This window comes from Eptesicus fuscus, chromosome 10, assembly GCF_027574615.1.
Source record: "Eptesicus fuscus isolate TK198812 chromosome 10, DD_ASM_mEF_20220401, whole genome shotgun sequence".
NCBI lineage: Eukaryota > Metazoa > Chordata > Mammalia > Chiroptera > Vespertilionidae > Eptesicus > Eptesicus fuscus.
This window is the reverse complement of record NC_072482.1, coordinates 60926857-60948313: the sequence shown is the minus strand read 5'-3', so window position 1 is coordinate 60948313 and position 21457 is coordinate 60926857. Positions and strand designations below refer to the sequence as shown.

Below are 21457 nucleotides of genomic sequence, written 5' to 3'. Positions count from 1 at the left end.
CCGCCAACTTCCCTCCTCTGCCAGCTTAGTCACCCCTAACTGCCCTCCTCTGCAGGCTTGATCGCCCCCAACTGCCCTCCCTTGCAGGCCTGTTCCCTCCCAACTGCCCTCCCTTGCTGGCCATCTTGTGGTGGCCATCTTGTGTCCACATGAGAGCAGGATCTTTGACCACATGGGGGCAGCCATCTTGTGTGTTGGAGTGATGGTCAATCTCCATATTACTCTTTTATTAGATAGGATAGAGGTCTGGTGCACAGGTGGGGGCCAGTTGGTTTGCCCTGAAGGGTGTCCCGGATCAGGGTGGGGGTTCCCTTGGGGCGTGGGGCGGCCTGGACGAGGGGCCTGTGGTGGTTTGCAGGCCAGCCACGCCTCACGGCGACCCAAGCAGAGACCCTGGTATCTGGAATTTATTTATCTTCTACAATTGAAACTTTGTAGCCTGTAGCAGAGCCAAGCCTTCTGCTTGCTCCATGGTGGCAGTCATTTCTGTTTGGATTTATGTACCTTCTATCATTGAATTTTTGTAGCCTTGAGTGGAGGCCTAGGCCAGCAAGGGCAGGCAGAAAGCTTGGCTTCCTCCATTGCCAGGGAAACCCAAGCCTCCCTCCTGGTCTCTGTGGCCGTAGCCATCTTGTTTGGGTTTACTTGCATATCACTCCTGATTGGCTGGTGGGCGTGGCTTGTGGGTGTAGTGGAGTGATGGTTAATTTGCATATTAATCTTTTATTAGATAGGATAATTGACATATAATGTATTAGTTTAAGATGTACAACATAGCCGAAACCAGTTTGGCTCAGTGGATAGAGTGTCGGCCTGAGGCCTCAAGGGTCCCAGGTTCGATTCTGGTCAAGGGCATGTACTTTGGTTGCAGGCACATCCCCAGTAGGGGGTGTGCAAGAGGCAGCTAATCGATGTTTCTCTCTCATCGATGTTTCTAACTCTCTATCCCTCTCTCTTCCTCTCTGTAAAAAATCAATAAAAAAATATTTTTTTAAAAAAAAATTAGCCCTAACCGGTTTGGCTCAATGGATAGAGCGTCGGCCTGTGGACTGACGGGTCCCAGGTTTGATTCCGGTCAAGGGCATGTACCTTGGTTGCGGGCACATCCCCAGTAGGGGGTGTGCAGGAGGCAGCTGATCGATGTTTCTCTCTCATCGATGTTTCTAGCTCTCTATGCCTCTCTCTTCCTCTCTGTAAAAAAATCAATAAAATACATATATATATTTTTAAAAAAAGATGTACAACATAATGGTTTGATATATACTAGTATATATACTAGAGGTCCAGTGCACGAATTCATGCACGGGTGGGGTCTGGCCCTGATCGGGGGCGTGGGGGAGCCAATTGGGGACAAGGCCAGCTTGGGGGAGGGGCCACAGGCAGTTGGCCGGCCTCACCCCCTGGTCAAACTCCCAATGGAACTCCTGATCAAGGGGAAAATTTGCAAATTAGCCTTTTATTATATAGGATGTGCAAAATGACTATCACAATAAGTTTAGTTAACATTCATTACCTCACATACTTTTTTTGTCTGTGTATAATAATAACTTTTAAGACCCACCCTCTTAGCAACTTTCAAATGAACACTGCAATATTGTTCACTATAGTCACCTTGTTGTACATTACATCCCCAGGACTTACTCATTTTATAACTGGTAGTTTATACTTTTTAACTCTTCACATATTTCCCCCCACCCTCACCTTAACCTTTAAAGAGGAATAACCACCAATCTGTTCTCACTTTCTGTGAGTTTAGTTCTTTTAAATTCCACATATAAGTGAAATCATACCATATTTGTCTTTGTCCTATTTATTTCACTTATATTTCTTTTGTATCACTTTTTTTACCTACTCATTCTCGTATGTTACACATTTCAAAGTGTTTAAATTATTTTTCTAAAGACTTGCTTATAGTTTCTCTTTTAAAATTAAGTAGCTCTCTTTTTTTTTTCTGAACATCAAAAGAACTCAGAAGATAGTTAAGGTTCACAAAAAGTGATAGATCAAGGTATCCTTGGCTTGTCCAGCTATGATGGTAATATCAATGTGTAATTTTTTACAGGTAGTTGAAGAAAACAAGAACAGGTTTTCTGGTGCCCCAAAATATGGAGGATGGGTAGTGGACAACTGCCCTCTTATAAAAGAACTGTGGACAACCTTAGTGGATAAAGGAATTACACCAGATTTAGTAATCTATTTGTCAGATACAGAAGACAACGGTTGGTAAATATTTATCATGTAAATTTGAAAGTGAAGTTTTTATTGCTTAAAATACAAAATGGAAAACTCTCCACCCTCACTAGCTATAAATACCACCCCAGCAATCCCTTTATGTCCTGAGGGGTACACAAAATGAGGCAGCCATCCACAGAGTAGGTGACCAGGATAGAGTAGTGGAGCACTGGAAATCCCAGCAGGCCCTTGTAATTAGGCTTTGGAGCTGAGACTTTAACACCTTCCTCTCAGTCAGCACTATAAATTCTAAATGAAATACACACACACACACACACACACACACACACACACACACACATACACATACATATATATACTAGAGGCCCGGTGCACGAGATTTGTGCATGGAAGTGGGTCCCTCGGCCTGGTTTGCACCCTCTCATGGGGAGCAGGCCTAAGCCAGCAGGTGGACATCCCCCAAAGGGTCCTTAGCACTACCTCAGAGATGGGAGAGGATCCCACCACTGCCACTGCACTCGCCAGCTATGAACCTGGCTTCTGGCTGAGCGGTGCTCCCCCTGTTGGAGCGCACTGACCACCAGGGGGCAGCTCCTGTGTTGAGCGTCTGCCCCCTGGTGGTCAGTGCACATCATAGCGACAAGTAGTTCTGCTGTTCAGTCAATTTGCATATTAGGTTTTTATTATATAGGATATATATTAGGCTGAGGGCAAAGACCATTTATTAGTCCTTCTTCACCTCAAATGGGACATATTAAGCACACAAAGATAGAAGAACTAAATTTTAATTATTCTGTCACTTTGTACAAAGCTATAATAATCAAAACAGTGTGGTACTGGCATCAAACCAGATGCATAGGCCAAGGGAACTGAATAAAGAGCCCAGCAATAAACATATATATATATATAGTCAATTAATCTTTGATAAGCGGGCCAAGAATATTCTGTCATTTGCCTTTTAGAAGGGAAATATATTACATTTTTTCATGTTTTTGTTATTTATGACATGCCAATATATATCTTTTAAAATGATTTAAGATGGTCTTTTAACATTTTCAAGACTCTGGACTATATTTAAATAAATGATTAAAGGAAAATATATTTGGATATAGGCAGAATTAATTTTTATTGTTAATTTTCAAAATGTATCTCACTATACTTTATAGATTTTCAAAATTAATACTATTCTGTTTATATTTTAGGAAAATGTTTACTTAATAGACTGTATTTAGAAAATAAAACTGAAATTGACTCTAAGATATTCGAGAGATTACTAGATGAACTACAAAAGAAAAAAACAGAGGAAGAAGCAGCAAGGTAAATCTGCCTGGCATAGTAAAACAGGTTAATGAATCTTTTATGAAGCTGTTAAGTATCTACTCACAATTTATTTTTTATGAAATCTCTTTAATATCAAAATGGTGATCTAACTGATCCAATCCTTCCTATATAATAAAAGGCTAATATGCAAATTGTCCCCTCGGGAGTTCGACTGGGAGACCAGGAGTTTGATTGCTCACTATAACATGCGCTGACCACCAGGGGGTGGCATGGAACATGGTGGGCGACCAGTGGCAGTGGTGGGGTGCTGAGGGAGTGAGGGAAGGAGGAGGCAGGGAAGCAGGGAACCTAATTGGCTCTGATCGCTGGCCAGGCCTAGGGACCCTACCCATGCACGAATTTTGTGCACCAGGCTTCTAGTTGTAAATAATTACAAGAAAAACAGTGATTTCACAAATACTTCCAGAATCTATAAAGTACAGAGTTGTGGATGTTTTCACGGTCCCAAATCAAATTTATCCTAAATCAAATATCTACTCTCAAGATACATTGCAAAAAAAATAAATGAACAGATAGAATTTTTTTTCCTTTTTACCATATTTATCTTTGATTTAAAAAACTTCGCTAACTAGAATCCATAAATTGAAGAAATAACATGCTAAGAAGTAAATGAAAATACATTTGTGTGATATGACTAAAATCCAAAGCCCAAGTAAATTCTAATAAGGAAAATAAAAGACTAGTTACTATACTCACAGGTTTAACAATGAGTTTATTCTTCAATAGGTTGTGATGAAAAAGGTTTAGGAATGTGAACTCATATATATCTCTTTTTGACTGGGGTCAAGACTAAACTTTAATAAACTATAAGTTCTTCAGAATGGGGACTAAAGTGTAATTAGAAACAGTGACTTAATTTGCTAATTGTTCTTCCTTGCTGAAATATGCTGTTAAATACTTTACGTTTTACCACTGAGTTTCTTACTTCTCAGTCACAAAACCAAGACATTTAAGAAATAAATTTCTTTATGTTAATCCACCTGTAGGAGCTTTCTCAAATGCTTTTTCCTTTCCCCCTTCAGATATTAGCAATTTGAACTTGGATTTAGGAGAGCTCTTTAAACTCTTAAAATTATGAAGCTGTTATCTAGCTTACTGGGGGGTATGAGGCATGTAACTGATAAGTGTATGTCAGAGGATTTTCTTCAGTGTTCATTATTCATCTAAGTCAGCAATTTTCAAACTATTTTATCTTATATCACACATACATTAATTACTAAAATTATGCAGCATACCAAAAAATATATGGTTTGCTGACCTGACAAAAAATAGGTAAAATATTGATTCATTCACACCAGACAGTGTTAACTATTGTTATTTTTTATTTGACAATCTAAGGGAAATGAGGTCAGTGCCCCTGACATAAATAGTCAGGTATTGCATTTTTTTAAAATTCTTGCAGCACACTGGTTGAAAATCACAGATCTAAATTAACCATTTCTTTAGGAACTTAACACAAAAATATACAAAGTATAATTTAGTTAGATTAATTAATGAAATTATTTGATATATGGAGTAAAAAGAGTATTATTAATTCAAAGAATAATTACAAACTGATTTACATTTATTTATAGCATTTAAAACTTTTGTTACAAATGGAGCTATAATATTTAGGATTTAAGGGATTGCCTAATTTCTTTCCAATGTATAAGAAATAGTCAAATATTTAAGAAGCGATGAAGATGTCAACATAAGAATAAAACAGTTTATGTGATTTCTAGACTGAGGTCTGCTACATTTTAAATAGGTAAAAAATATATACATTTATACTCTTTTAAAAGGGAAAAGAGATCTCCACTTTCTCACAACTATCTACTTTCACCTTCCTATTACCATATGGAATTTTCTGAGCTATCTCTATAGTCAATGTTTACTTCTTTTGATTCTACATTTTTATATCTTTATAAAGTTCTTGATATCAAAGATTTACCCAGACTGAAGCAGACTTTTCTATGTTTCTCTATGTCACCTTTTAAAATTCAACGTAAGTATTTCAAAAGTCAACTTCTTTTTCATATTATGAGAAAATGAAATCTGACATGGAACACACAAAAATGGTCAGAGTCTCATGTAAATGCCTTACAAATTGGTTAGGAAACAAATAAACTTAACAGGCTTAAGAATTTCATCTAAAGACACGCGGAATTCTACAGCTTTTCCAGCATCAGTTTCCAAATGTGCCCGTCAAATGCAGAAAAATGTCTGTCATCAACCATTAGTTTTTGACTCATCTATCTGGATTATCGAAGTGTCTAATAACAGGCAGCAAACTTCCTCTTCATTCTTGTTAGGTGTCAGGTTCTTAGTGCTACATTCTTTATCTAGGTTTTGGATAAGGGGTGTCTCACAAAAGAGCACAGTTAAAATGGGAAAGGAGTGTCACAACAAGACCCAACCATCTCAGAGGTCTGGACACAAAGAGAACTCAAGTTTCACTAAGCCTCCAGGCCGGAGGCAGGATTTAGAATATAGTCAGAGAACACCCCCTATCAACAAGAAATAGACCTGTGAGGAGAGAGGTGTGTTAAGGTTGTTTTTTAAAGTATGTTTTTATTGCTTTCAGAGAGGAAGGGAGAAGGAGAGAGAGAGAGAAACATCAATGATGAGAGAGAATCATTGATCGGCAGCCTCCTGCACACCCCATACTGGGGATCGAGCCCCCAACCCCGGCATGTGCCCTGATGGAGACTAGAACCATGACCTCCTGGTTCATAGGTTGACACTCAAACACTGAACCACACTGGCTGGGCTGTATGGTAATGTTTTTTGAAGAGATTATATGACTAGATTTTCAAAGGAAGGGGAAAGGGATACAAAGAATGCTGAATGTAAGAGATTGACAGGCCTATAAGAACAGTCTTAAGAAGACTGCCCCAGCCCTGGCCATTGTGGCCCAGAGCATCTGCCCTTGAACTGAAGAGTTGCAGGTTCAATTTCCAGACAAGAGCACATACCTAGGTTGCAGCAGGCTCGATCCCCAACCTGGCTCTCACATTGATGCTCTCTTGCTCTCTTGCTCTCCTCCCTCTCCTCCACTCTCTGAAAATCAATGGAAAAAATATCCTCAGGTGAGGATTAGCAACAACAGTAATAACAAAAGACTGTCCCAGAGTATGTTGCTGATATGAATGAGCTCTACTTTACTTACCTAGTCCCCTATTGAACACTTGGAACAGTTGTTCTTAATATTATTTTTTAAAGATGCCATCATTTTTAAAAGAATGCAACATTCTTATACATGTTTCCTTGTGCAATAACAAGCTGATTCCTGAAGGGTAAATTCCTAGATATAAACTTTCTAGGTCAAAAGTATACACATTTTCATTTAATAAATATTGCCTTTCTGCACCATTTCACTAACTTTTTTTATACCTGTCTTCACCATTAAGCAAGTTTAGTGCTTCAACTATAATGAAAAACAGATTCCCTCCAGATATTGAAGTTTCCATATTCTAAATTTCACATAATTGCTCTGATGACAAAGATAAATTTACAAATTATCTATTTATTTAATATAGAAAAAATTTAAATGCAAAAAAGTTAAATAATATTTAAAGCTAATAATTCCTTCATCCAGATAACTACTATTAACAATTTGATTAGTTTTCTTCTAGTCTTTTCATCATTGTTTATATACATTTAAAACACAAAATTAACGTTCTATTATACATAGTTCTATATTGTACTTTTTCACTTAAAATTATATTGTGAACATTTCTTATTTAATCAGAAGGAAAAATGGTACAATTTCTCTTATTTGCTTTTTCAACTTGTAGTTAGACAGTACTTTATTAATTTTTAAAAGTTTCCTAATATGCCCAACTGGCGTATAGCTCAGTGGTTAAGCGTCAACCTGTGAACCAGGAGAAGGTCACGGTTCAATTCCTGGTCAGGGCACATACCTGGGTTGCAGGCTTGATCCCTAGTGTGGGACATGCAGGAGGCAGCCGATCAATGATTCTCTCTCATTATTGATGTTTCTCCCTTCCTTTCTGAAATCAATAAAAAAATATATTTTTAAAAAAACGTTTCCTAATAAATAGGTACAGCTTTTCAAAGTGCAACATTATAAATTTTCTTTAAAAAAAACCCTGAAAATTAACTGACCTCTATATGAAAAACTGAAACATTTACATTATGAAATAAAAATATAATGAATATTAATTGTTTTCTCTTTATTTTTGCCACTCAGCCTTAAATCCTGTAATTTTGTGTGATGTCTGAATTTCCAAAGATAATTAAATTTTGAACTTTTTTTTAATTTCAGAAAAGTCAAAGAAGAGGCATTGAGAATGGAAGAAGAACATCAAAGGCTATTGGCATCTCTGAATGCGAAAACAAAAGGCAAACACAGATTGATATGGCTAATAATGTGTCATTTAATTTTGTTTTATTATTGCAAGCAACCTCAGTATTTCAGTGAATTATAGAAAGGGTGACCACATTTCTTTATTTGCCCATGAGAGTCTACATTTATAGCTATGGCCCTGAAGTATTTATTTGACCCGCTTTCATTCTCAATATGTTCCAATTTGGATAAAAATGATATAGTCACTGGAGTAATGGATCATAGAAAAATACGACTGACACAGATACCTACTCGTGCATATTAAGAGTTTCTTCTAAGACTACAGTTATTTTTTTAAAATATTTTTTATTGTTTAAAGTATTATACATAGTAGTACATATATCTCCTTTTTTTTTCTCCCATTGACCTTCCCCCACCCTTCCCTACCCCCTGTAGCATGCTCTCATCCCACCCCCCAGTGTCTTGTGTCCATTGGTTGTGCTTATATGCATGCATACAAGTCCTTTGGTTGATCTCTTTCCCCCTCCCAACACTCCCCAGCCTTCCCGCAGTAATTTGACAGTCTGTTCGGTGCTTTACTGCCTCTATATCTATCTTTTTATTTATCAGGTTATAATGTTCTTTATTTTCCATAAATGAGTGAGATTGTGTGGTATTTTTCTTACATTTCCTGGCTTATTTCACTTAGCATAATGCTCTCCAGGTCCATCCATGCTGCTGCAAATGGTAAGAATTTCTTCTTTTTTATAGCAGCGTAGTATTCCATTGTGCAGATGTACCATCGTTTTCTAATCCATTCATCTGTTGATGGGCATTTGGGCTGTTTCCAAATCTTAGCTATGGTGAATTGTGCTGCTATGAACATAGGGGTGCATATATCCTTTCTGATTGGTGTTTCTAGTTTCTTGGGATATATTCCTAGAAGTGGGACTACTGGGTCAAATGGGAGTTCCATTTTTAGTTTTTTGAGGAAACTCCATACTGTTCTCCACAGTGGCTGCACCAGTCTGCATTCCCACCAGCAGTGCACAAAGGTTTCTTTTCCTCCGCATCCTCACCAGCACTTGTTGATGGTTGATTTGTTGATGGTTGCCATTCTGACAGGTGTGAGATGGTACCACATTGTCATTTTGATTTGCATCTCTCGGATAATTAGTGACTTTGAGCATGTTTTCATATGTCTCTTGTCCTTCCTTCTGTCTTCTTTTGAAAAGATTCTATTTAGGTTCATTGCCCACTTTTTTATTGGATCATTTATCTTCCTTTTATTAAGTTGTATAAGTTGTCTGTAGATGTTGGAGATTAAACCCTTATCGGTGATAACATTTGCAAATATGTTCTCCCATACAGTAGGCTTTCTTGTTGGTTTGTTGATGGTTTCTTTTGCTGTACAAAAGCTTTTTATTTTGATGTAGTCTCATTTGTTTATTTTCTCTTTAGTTTCCATTGCCCTAGGAGCAATATCAGTGAAGAAAATGCTTTGGCATATGTCTGAGATTTCTCTGCCTATGGATTCCTCTAGTATTTTTATGGTTTGCCGTCATGTGTAAGTCCTGTATCCATTTTGAGTTTATTTTTGTGTACAGTGTAAGTTGGTGATCTAGTTTCATTTTTTTTGCATGTATCTGTCCAATTTTCCCAACATCATTTATTGAAGAGACTGTCTTGACTCCATTGTATGTTCATGCCTCCTTTGTCAAATATTAATTGAGCATAGTGGTTTGGGTCAACATCTGGGTTTTCTATTCTATTCCATTGGTTTATATGTCTGTACTTGTGCAGTACCAGGCTGTTTTGAGAACAGTGGCTTTGTAATACAGCTTGAAATCTGGTATTGAGATCCCTCCTACTTTGTATCCTTTCTCAGGATTGCTGTGGCTATTCGGGGTCTTTTTTTTATTCCAGATGAATTTTTGGAGAATTCTTTCTAGGTCTGTGAAATATGCTGTTGGTATTTTAATGGGGAGTGCATTGAATCTATAGATTGCTTTGGGTAGTATGGACATTTTGATTATGTTGATTCTACCAATCCATGAACATGGTATGTTCTTCCATCTGTTTACGTCTTCCTCTATCTCTTTGTTCAGTGGCCTGCAGTTTTCCGCGTATAGGTCTTTTACCTCCTTAGTTAAGTTTATTCCTAGGTATCTTAATTTTTTTTGGTGTGATGGTAAATGGGATTGCTTTTTTAGTCTCTCTTTCTGTAAGTTCACTATTGGTGTATAGAAATGCCATAGATTTCTTGGCGTTAATTTTGTATCCTGCTACATTGCCGAATTCATTTATTAAGTCTATTAGTTTTTTGATGGAGTCTTTCGGGTTTTTTATGTACAATATCATGTCATCTGCAAATAAGGACAGCTTTAATTCTTCTTTTCCAATTTGGATGCCTTTTATTTCTTCTTCTTGTCTAATTGCAATGTCTAATACTTCCAGTACTATGTTGAACAGGAGTGGCGAGAGTGAGCATCCCTGTCTTGTTCCTGTTCTTAGGGGAAATGGTTTTAGTGTTTGCCCATGGAGTATGATGTTGGCTGTGGGTTTATCATATATGGCTTTTATTAAGTTGAGGTATGATCCTTCTAGTCTCACCTTGTTGAGAGTTTTTATCAAGAAAAGATGTTGGATTTGGTCAAATGCTTTTTCTGCATCAATTCATATGACTATGTGATTTTTATTTCTCAATTTGTTTATGTGATGTATCACATTTATTGATTTGCGGATATTGTACCATCCTTGCATTCCTTGGATAAATCCTACTTGGTCATGGTGTATGATCTTTCTGATGTACTGCTGGATCTGATTTGCTAGAATTTTGTTGAGGATTTTGGCATCTATGTTCATTAGGAACATTGGCCTGTAATTCTCTTTCATTGTGTTGTCTTTATCTGGTTTTGGAATTAGGGTAATGCTGGCTTCATAGAAGGAGCTTGGAAGTGTTCCTTCCTCTTGAATTTTTTGGAATAGTCTGAGGAGGATAGGTTTTAGTTCTTCCTTGAATGTTTGCTAAAACTCCCCTGTGAAGCCGTCTGGCCCAGGGCTTTTGTTTGCTAGAAGCTTTTTGATGACTGCTTCAATTTCTTCCATAGTTAATGGCCTATTGAGATGTCCCATAGGTTTTGGATTGTTGTGTTTTCATTGTCATTTGTTGCCATGATGTTTTATATTTCTTCTTTGATCTCTCTGGTAACCCAGTCATTGTTTAATAGCATGCTGTTTAGTTTCCATGTGTTTTATTTTTTTGGATTGTTTTTATTGTAGTTGATTTCCAGTTTTATGCTACTGTGATCTGAGAAGATGCTTGGTATGATTTCTATATTCTTGAATTTGAAGAGACTTTGCCTATGTTCCAACATATGGTCTATCTTTGAAAATGACCCATGTGCACTTGAGAAGAATGTTTATTCTGTGGCTTTAGGGTGAAATGTTCTAAAGATGTCAATTAATTCCATCTGGTCTAGTGAGTCATTTAGGATTGATGTTTCTTTGCTGATTTTTTGTTTAGAGGATTTGTCCAATGGTGATAGTAGAGTATTAAAGTCTCCTACTATGAGTGTATTACTGTCAATCTCTCCCTTGATATCCTCCAGGAGTTTTTTTATGTATTTGGGTGCTCCTGTATTGGGTGCATATATGTTTACCAGAGTTATTTCTTCTTGTTGGATTGATCCCTTTAGTATTGTTAAGTGGCCTTCCTTATCACTTGTTAAAAAATCAAGTGAAGAAAAAAGGAAAAAAAATTAGTTTCTTAAGTAAAAGATGAAAAAACATAAAAATAAAAATGTGCAGTAGTGAAGCTAATTCACTTCTGCTATTGTTTGGCATGCCTGTTCCCTACTCAGGAACATATTGCAGTTCCCTGCATTCCACTGCTCCTCAGTGTTATAACCCAGTCCTGATTTTTAAGCTGGCAGTGTGTGTTAATTTATTGTATTCCTTTATTTGTTTTTACACAAGGGTCAATTTGTGATTCAACCCCTGGGTGGCTGTGTTTCTGGATTGACCTCCAGATCTATAGGTCCTCTCTAGCCAGTGCTTAGATCCTGCTTTCCCTGTGGCACTCAATACCGGTTTGTGGGAGTGGGTTGCCCCAGAGCTGTTTCTCTGATGGTTATTCCCCGGTCTGATCCCAGGTTCCAGAAAAACAACTTTCCCCTGCAGTCTCTTAGGGTGTCCCCAATTGGGTGATCCTATGTTTTGGGCTTAGTAATCAGAAGCAAGAATTTAAAGAGGAAAAAGAAAAAAGGAAAAAAAAGCCAGCGTAAAAGTGCAAACTCCAGGGCTGCACGCAAGTCTGTGCAGTCTTTTTTTCCCCCTTGGGTCTAAGCAGCCGGCACACTTTTAAGATTTTTAGGCTGTCCTTTTGAGTCAGATCAAAATGGGTTGCTTTTTAGAATTCCTTTCTGTTAGCAGCTCTGAGGACCCCTTTCCACATTCACAGATCACGCCAGCCCCAATAGTTATGGATTTTCCTAGGTGCAGACTTCCCCTGGTCCTCCAGCTCCCGCAGTGTGTGCATTTCTCTCTCCTGCCGGGACCAGAGACATCACCTTATACCAGGCGAAATCTGACCTTTCTGTGGTGGAGTGTAGAGCTCTTCTGAATCCGCATGTTTGCACCAATTGAGGACTGATGTTCTCGAGTTCTCAGCTGTTCAATGGGTGCCGTAGTTATAGATTTTCAGGTTCCTGATAACATCCACTTTCCCATTCAAGATGGCATGGTCTCCACGTCCCATCCGGTCGCTCTAGGATAGATCCCAACAGCAGTGGGGGCTTCCTGGTCAGGGGAGCCCTGTCCAGCAGTTCCCCACAGTCTCCTGGAATATAGCTGTCCCTCAACTTACTTACCAACAAATAACACCCCGTGCGACCACACACTTTACCTTTGTTTTCTCACTCACACAGTATCTTGCAGCCTGCCTTCCTGTTGGCAGCCATCTTCCTTTTTTTTTTTTTTTTTAAGACTACAGTTCTTAATCTGGAATCTATGGATAAAATTCAGGAGTCTATGAATTTGATTGAAAAAATAATTACAACTTTATTTTAACATTTAGCTAAATTTTAGTTTTTCCTTCAACTAGTAATTCATATAGGTAACAGACCACAGTAGTATTAGTGATAATTAAACTTTGTCACCAATAGGAATGAAGATATAACATTACAGTTTTATACATCTTATTCCAATTCCCAAATTATGATAGTTGTTAAGCCAGTTTCTGGCTCTTGTTGTTTAATGAATTAGTAAAGGTGCACTATTTTCTTATAGCACAAGTTTGTTTTGTTTTTTGAAGTCTTGATGACTGTATTTCAATGTAGTTGGCTTCTTATGTATTTTGTTTTATGAGATTGAAAGCATTAATCTAAAAAGGTGTTCATAAGTTTTATCAGACTGCCACAGGAGTCCCTGGCTCAAAAGTGTGAGTAGTATCTGTTTCAGTTTTCCATTGCTGTGAAAAAGCCATCCCAAAATTGTAAAACAACCCCCATTTTTATTATACACAAATTCTGTGGGTCAGGAATTCAGGCAGGACTTATCTCTGCTCCCCAAGGACTTCATTCTGACTTAAGGAGCCACCTTGGAAGTGGATCCTCTGGCCCCACGCAAGCCTTCAGATGACTGTAGCCCTGATTAACATCTTTATGATGACTTCATGAGAGACCCAGGGTCAGAACCACCGATAAGTCACTCCCAAGTAAATCCCTGACTCCAGAAACTAGGATAACACATGATTATTGTTTTAACTACTGTACAGTAACTTTATTGATTTCAAAGAGGAAGGAACACAGATTACCCACTATGGTACTAGAAAAAAAGTATTAGAACTTTTTACTTTTTTTTTTCAACCAAAAGAAATAATTTAGTTGCAAGACATTTTGAGTTTCTGGTGTAGAGTACATAACTTCCATCCCAAACCCTGGTAGGTTTCAGCAAATTGTGCTTCTTCCTCTTGTGTATCACCATAAAATTCTCCATATAACAAAAGATTCACCACATTCTAAGTCACATGGAAGCCACCATCTCTGCAGTCCTGGTCAGACTTTGAGATCTAAGGACACTGCAGGATGCTTTTCTCTGGGGATTTCATCACCCAAATTTACATGAAAATTCCAGTTCCAGAGGTATCGCACACCACTACAATGTGATTCTTGGAAGGCACTCACTGGGAGGAATTCCCACAAGAATGCAGAAGTCACGTTCATTTGCTTTTTCACAGCATCTTTGCATAGAAATTACCATGTTTTTCAGTCAATTTCATAATATAGTAAAGGAACTGGAAGATGGATTTTCTGACTCCACCATTCACCCCATCTTTTTCTTCAAAGATTCCCATGCATATATTTCTGATAATGGTCATCAGCAACTACAGAAATTTTGAAGTTATGCTTTCTAAATTTCCATTTAACATATTTATTAACATACTCTTATTATTCATTATGAGTTAAAAGAAAATACAGAGTCTATCCCAGTGCTGCATAATGCGAGCCACATATATAACTTTAAATTTTCTAGTAGCCAAATAAAAAGTAAAAAAGAAACAGGTGAAATGAATTATATTTAATATGCTATATTCAAAATACTATTTTGACATGAATGCAAAAATTATTGCTATCGTTTACATTCAATTTTTTAATATCTTTTTTAAAAGATTTTTTTATTGATTATTAAAGAGGAAGGGGGAGGGAGAGAAAGAAACATTGATGTGATGGACATGCACAACCGTGTGGTGATTGCCGAAGGGAGGGATGGAGGAGGAAGAGGGCATGGAGGAGATAAATGGTGATGGGGTAGAAAAAAAATTAAAAAAAGAAAAAAGAGCCCAGCTGGTGTGGCTCAGTGGTTGAGCATTGACCTATGAACTAGGAGGTCACAGTTCCTTTCTGAACAGGGCACATGCCCAGGTTACAGGCTCAATCCCCAGAAGGGAACATGCAGAAGGCAGCCAATCAGTAATTCTCTCATATCGTTGATGTTTCTCTCTCTCCCTCTTCCTTCCTCTCTGAAATCAATAAAAATATGTATTTTTTAAAAAGAAAGGAAACATCAATGTGAGAGGGAAACATCACAACCCAGGTATGTGCCCTGACTGGGAATCTAACAGCAACCTTTCGATGCACAGGAAGACACCCAACCAACTGAGCCACACTGGCCAGGATTACATATTCAATATTTCATATTAAATCTTTGAAATCCATTGTGTATGTTATGCTTATGATGCATCTCAGTTTGGACTAGCCACATTTTAAGGGCTCAATAGTCACATCATACAGTGGCTACATATCAGACAGTGCATGCAGTTCTAGCCATTCCCTCATTGAATGGACATTTGAGCCGTTTCCAACTTTTTACTGTTATAATATTTAGGGTTACTGAGAACATTTCTTGTTTTAAACGAACCCTTAGACTGTCTCTCATAGCACTCTGAGTATATGACTATCATCCTTTACCACTACATTTTAATAGGTAAAATATATGGAAAATGTTTCTCTCCCTCATGAAACCCCATGCTCCAGGGGGACAGGGAGCCACTCTTTACTCTTTGTGTGGGTCTTAGCACTTATCAGAGTACTCACACTCAAATAATATTTCTGACCTAATCTGAACGATAATTTATTTCTTCTCATTTTCTATAGAGGTGGACGAGGCTGACCTTGATGTTTATGGCGAGATTGAAGGTGAGGAGAGTGAAATTCCTGAAGTGTCTGAGGCCCTTGAGGAGACCGGGGGGCTCTTATCTGAGGAGCCTGAAGCTTCCGAGCTTCCTGAACCAGAACCTGAATCAGGTTAGACTTCATTGACATCATGTTCTTAGTTCTACTGTGTCCATTTGTGTGTGTGTGTGCGCATGCGCATACTTGTGTATATGTTAAGAAAAAGGAAACAGGCTAAAAATGGAGAGATGAGAACAGCCACTTATTTCCAATCCCGTGGTTTGAAGTACCACAGGAAAACCGACGCTGCCCTGCCCATCCTGGTGCTCAGGAGCAAGGCTGCCTATGTCATTTGTGGGGCATGTTGTCAAAAAGCAGGGAAGATGTGCCACTAAAGGTAATAACATATAAAGCTCTTTTTTCCCTTCTACAATCTCTCTCAATTTGTCATGGATTGATTTTTATTGCTATTAATGTCATTCTAAGTAAAGAAAAATTAAAAATTTAAATTATTAGCATGAATTTTATCATTCATCTTCATATTGTGCAAGGCCATTTTTAAATGAAAATACAAGAGCATTTAACTCATATGCAGAACCACTGAAATTAACACAATTCATATTTGGCAGCTCGTACATGCATATGTATTTTGTTCTTACCAGATTATTGTTAAGTTTTGTGTACAAAACTAACTCAGTTTTTTTTATTTCACTTCTTAATATGCACATATTCTACCAACACTCTCTACCTGTAGCTTCCCAATGATTAAGGAAAGACTGAAAGAAAAAGGAACACGGGATTGCCCTCTTTTCCTTTCCTTCTATGTCATCGTTTTCAGCCTAAGTGTTTAGCTAATACAGGAAAGTGACACAAGTAAGAAAGCGTTCCTTGATAATTCATGTCTCTCTGAATGTTATCACCTTCTTTCTGCATCTAAAGCAAGTTCTAACTCAAAGGGAAAACATGGTCTCTCAGATGTATCAGCATCTTCCCCTACCTGCTCCCATCACTCAGGCGTACTTACTCCTCCACATTATGGGTCTCCTGGAATTCTGTACTCATGGTGGGGCATCAGGAACTCTCATGAGAATGAGATGACAAGGACTGACTAACACATATTGTGCATATCTCTGTCCATATACATGCTCGATTGTGCCATTGGAGCCCCTTTGGATTTTGTTTACAAAACAAAGTTCAAAGATAAAATTATTAAAAATTTCAAATTAACACCAAAGAGCATTAAACTGTGAGGCCATTCTGAGTGAGAGACTGTGCAGCTGCCCAGGCCACACAGCCATAGAGTGGCCCTGCTGCACAGGGGCAGTTTGGTGGGTTGGCGCAGGGCAAGAAGGAGTCTTTGGGCAATGAAAGTCACTCTCAAGACTAGAGAGTGGGCTTAAAGCAGCAAGTTAGGGTTCCCAGCATGTGGGAGTGAGGCTCATAAATGCTCCCAAGTACAGCTAGTATTGGATTTGAAACTAATGCTCCAAACTAAAGGTCTTCAAATACCTGCAGCCAAATCCATCCTGTGGCAGTTCAGGGCTAGGAATCTGCTGTCAGCTGGTAGAGGAACCAGGACTAAGGGGAATTTTCACACTGAGAATTATCAAATTCAACATAGATCATTTTTACTACAGGAATTGGCATTAGTTTTATGATGCAAAAGTATATAAGTAAAATCATATATCCCTTGTGCCCAACAGAGAAGCTAGCAGGATGAAATCCTTCAGTTTCCTTTTAAGAGTCCCACAGCTCTATTTACTTTGTTCCCACCCAGAAACTTCACTATTTTCTTCAGTACCTAACCAATTAGGCTGACTATTATCCCACTCACCTACCTTTTGCAACAAGACAGGCCATAAAAGGAAAAGGGAGCCCACTGCATGGGAGAACATACAGTATTTGCCAATGATACATCAGGTAAGGGGTTAATTTCCAAAATATATAAGGAACTCATACAACTTAACAAAAGGAAGACAAACAATCCAATTAAAAATAGGAACTAAATAGACACTTCTCCAAAGTGGACATACAGAAGGCCAAGAGACATATGGAAAAAAAAATTCTCAAACTCCTAATTAGCAGAGAGATACAAATTAAAATGACAATGAAATATCACCTCACACCTGTCAGAATGGCTATCATCAACAAATCAACAAATGACAAGTGTTGGCAAGGATGTGAAGAAAAGGGAACCCTAGTGCACTGCTGGTGAGAATGCAGACTGGTGCAGCCATTATGGAAAACAGTAAGGTGTTTCCTCAAAAAATTAAATATGGAACTGTCATTTGACACAGCAATGCCACCTCTGGGTATGTATCCTAAGAAATCAGAAAAACCAGTCAGAAAGAATATATGCAACGCTATGTTCATAGCCCAATTTACAATAGCTAAGATTTGGAAACAGCCCAAGTGCCCATCAGCAGATGAGTGGATAAAAAAGCTGTGGTACATTTACACAATGGAATACTATGCAGCTGTAAAAAAAGAAAGAACTCTTACCATTTGCAACAGCATGGATGGACCTGGAGACTATTATGCTAAGTGAAATAAGCCAGTCAGATAAGTATCACATGATCTTACTCATGTGGAATCTAATAAGCAAAATAAACTGTGAACAAAATAGATCCAGAGACATAGGAGAGCATTAAACGGACTATTGAATCTCAGAGGGAAGGCAGGGATGGGGGAATGGGATGGGAAGAAATTAACTGGGAACTTATGTGCATGTATGCATAGCCTATAGACAGACAATAGTGTTGAGAAGGCTTGGGAGGGGCAGGTTCAGAGAGAGTCAATGGGAAAAAGGGAGGACATCCTATATAATAAAAGGCTAATATGCAAATAGACTGAATGGTGGAATGACCGTTCGTTATGATGTACACTGACCACCAGAGGGCAGACGCTTAACGCAGGAGCTGCCCCCTGGTGGTCAATGTGCTCCTATAGGGAGAGTGCCGCTCAGCCAGAAGCCGGGCTCATGGCTGGCAAGCACACGGTGGTGGTGGGAGCCTCTCTCACCTCCGCAGCATCACTAAGGACCCCTTGGTGGATGTCTGCCTGCCAGCCTAGGAGCGGGCCTAAGCCAGCAAGCAGACATCCCCAGAGGGGTCCCGGACTGTGAGAGGGTGCAGTCCGGGCTGAGGGACCCCTCCCCCAGTGCACGAATGTTGTGCACCGGGTCTCTAGTCTGTAATACTTTCAACAATAAAGACAAATTTTTTTAAAAAGGAAAAAAATGCCATAAAATACCAAAAAGGAATATGAGAAACAGACATCCATTAAATCTGACACATCAAACATATTAGAGTTCTAATATCCACAAGTATCTCATAATTAGTATTTACTAATGTAACTGGTCTAAGGGATGATTTAGTTATATTGCCTTTTCTCTCCTTACTGTTTCTCTCGGAGAACTTCCTTTTGATGTTCTAAAGCCAGTCTCCCACTCCTTTTAGAGTCAGTTCTAGCTCAGTGCTGTAGACATGACTGTTATCAATCAGAACTGTATGTACCATGTGTCAGCTATCCTGGTCATGGTCCTTTAGTATATTTAAGGATATTCTTCAATTTCTGCCTTATACTATTAGATATTGTATGCCCTACTTTACCTAACAAGAACTATCTGTTCAATTAGACAATAGTATATACAATTTAAACTATGTTTTGAAATTTTCTTTCTGTCAAAACTTTCATTAAAAAAAACAATGTTTTAAAATTCAAACACTAACTATTAGATTTCTTTCCTCAGAGTCTACTGAGGAAACTACAGTTGGAACAGAAATTCCAAAAGAATCCAAAGAGGGTCTGGAAACTACATTATCTCAAACAGGTTAGCTTTTAAAATAAAAGTAGTTAGTGATAAACGTGCTTTTCGTATTCTCCCACAAGGGTCTAGTCCCTTATTTTAGGCATAGAATCAACTTCCTATTTATTTCTTTTTACATTATATGCCAGTTGTGGTGTGTTATGTTTTATTTTGCTTATTACATTAGAAGTATCGCTAGCCATCTTATAACACTGTTTTTCATCAAATTTTATTTTATACATTTTATTATAGTTAAAATTGCTAAATGAAATACATAGTAATTATCCAAATAATTTTATTAATAGATAATAATTCATCTACAGCCAATACAAGGAATGGAGCATAATTAAAATATGAATTTATAAATGTACATTATTGCTGAGGACAATATGTGTATTTCTTTCATGTTTTTAAAATATTATAAAGTATAAATTATTTTGGTAATATGGGTCATTATACCATGTTTGAAGCCTCTTTTTTTTTTCCTTTAACCTTTATTCAAAAGTTGTACTACCTGAGTTTCCTGAAGATGCTTATCCTGATGTTCCTGAAATGGATCTATTTAAAGACAAGATTAAATTTTTCGACTCTGACTGGAAAAATCTGGAAGTAGTCATCAGTGACTCTTACTTTCCAATTTTCAAGTTGGAGATTGCTGGCCAAACTCCAGAGGAGATGCTTCAGAAAGCAGTGGAGACTATGGAAAGTAAGGGCTGTAAGCCTAACATTTACTGTCGAGAGCGGGCGGTATTATTAAAAGAGTGTGCAACGTTAAAGTCTTTCTTGATGGTCCATAAAGGAGAACATTAAACATATCTAGGGATGATGTTTAAAACATTTAACAACTCTCATAGCACAGGCACATGCCAATCAGAATAGCTGAGGGGCACAAACAGCACTGGCCAAACTGGTCAGTTATCCCTTTAAAAATTCTAATTTTTACACATTTAAACTAAAAGATCAGTCACTACAATTAACTTTCCTAATCTTTGACTACTGCAATATATGCTAATGTTAATTATTCTTTCAAATCTTTCTTTCATTTTTCTTTTTTTTTTTTCACAGAACCTTTTCAGTATGCTGCATGGGAGTTCAATATAGAAGATTATGAGGAAGAAACAGAAGACTTCCAGGCTGAAGCGGAGATGGATGAGGAGCTAGAAGAAGAAGAGGAGGAAGAGGAAGAGGTCTGAGTCAGTGGGCCATGCTCCCTCTGAGGCTCTAGGGAAAATCTTTCCTTTCCTCTTCCAGCTCCTTCACATGGGTCACAGCATTGAAAATGTGCGTGTCCAGAATGGTAGTTAGCACTCTTGGACCCCAGGAAAACAAGCAGGCTTCCTCGATTTTACACATAAACATTTTCAACACACTTGGCCTCCACCCCAGCTTCCCTTGATCCCTGAAATGCCAGGGCTGCTTAGACAGTATGATACACGCATGAAAAAATAAAAGGTAAAGTTTTTCAATTTTCTCCATGGAAAAGCTTTAGATATTAGAGAGAGAAATATTCTGTAAGTTTAACAGAAGTGGGTGCTTTAATGTAAAATATAGCAATGGCATCTTTGAGGGGCTGCTTGCATGATACTAATGAGTGGTATTTTCAAACAGGAACAGCTCATTTTAGGCCCCTGGTCACGAGAATTTTGATAACCATTCTTAATTGATAGCCACCTAATTCAGGCATCTATCAATAACAAAATAGGAAGTGATTTTTTAAAAAATATATCCTATTGATTCCTCACAGAGAGGAAGGGAGAGGGATAAAGAGCCAGAAACATCAATGAGAGAGAAACATCGATCAGCTGCCTCCTGCACACCCCCCACTGGGGATGTGCCCGCAACCAAGGTACACGCTCCTGACCGGAATCGAACCTGGGACCTTTCATTCCATAATCTGACGCTCTATCCACTGAGCCAAACCGGCCTCGGCAGGAAGTGATATTTTTTTCATTTGAAGCTTTATGAAGGAAACAAAAAGATGTAATAAGTTAGATAATCATACAGCTGTAATTAAGTTAAACCCAAATTTCTGTGTGTCAAACAACAAATGACATGTAGTGTGATTCTGATGACAACTTTCAGTACTTTAGCCCTAAGGAACTGCTGAGCCCTTCAGTCAGGGTGGCTAACAAATGTGGGCTTATCCTGCCCATA

General features: G+C 38.1%; 1 protein-coding gene across 1 annotated transcript in view; it reads left to right on the top strand.

Moving 5' to 3' along the window:
* The window catches only part of AK9 (adenylate kinase 9), a 110540-nt gene that overhangs the window by 40927 nt on the left and 48156 nt on the right, over positions 1 to 21457 (top strand). The window contains exons 18-24 of the mRNA XM_054722063.1: positions 2063 to 2219; positions 3396 to 3510; positions 7802 to 7878; positions 15478 to 15627; positions 19247 to 19327; positions 19809 to 20009; positions 20369 to 20490. Coding sequence (XP_054578038.1) covers positions 2063 to 2219; positions 3396 to 3510; positions 7802 to 7878; positions 15478 to 15627; positions 19247 to 19327; positions 19809 to 20009; positions 20369 to 20490 — 903 coding nt within the window. The remainder of the gene's footprint in view (positions 1 to 2062; positions 2220 to 3395; positions 3511 to 7801; positions 7879 to 15477; positions 15628 to 19246; positions 19328 to 19808; positions 20010 to 20368; positions 20491 to 21457) is intronic.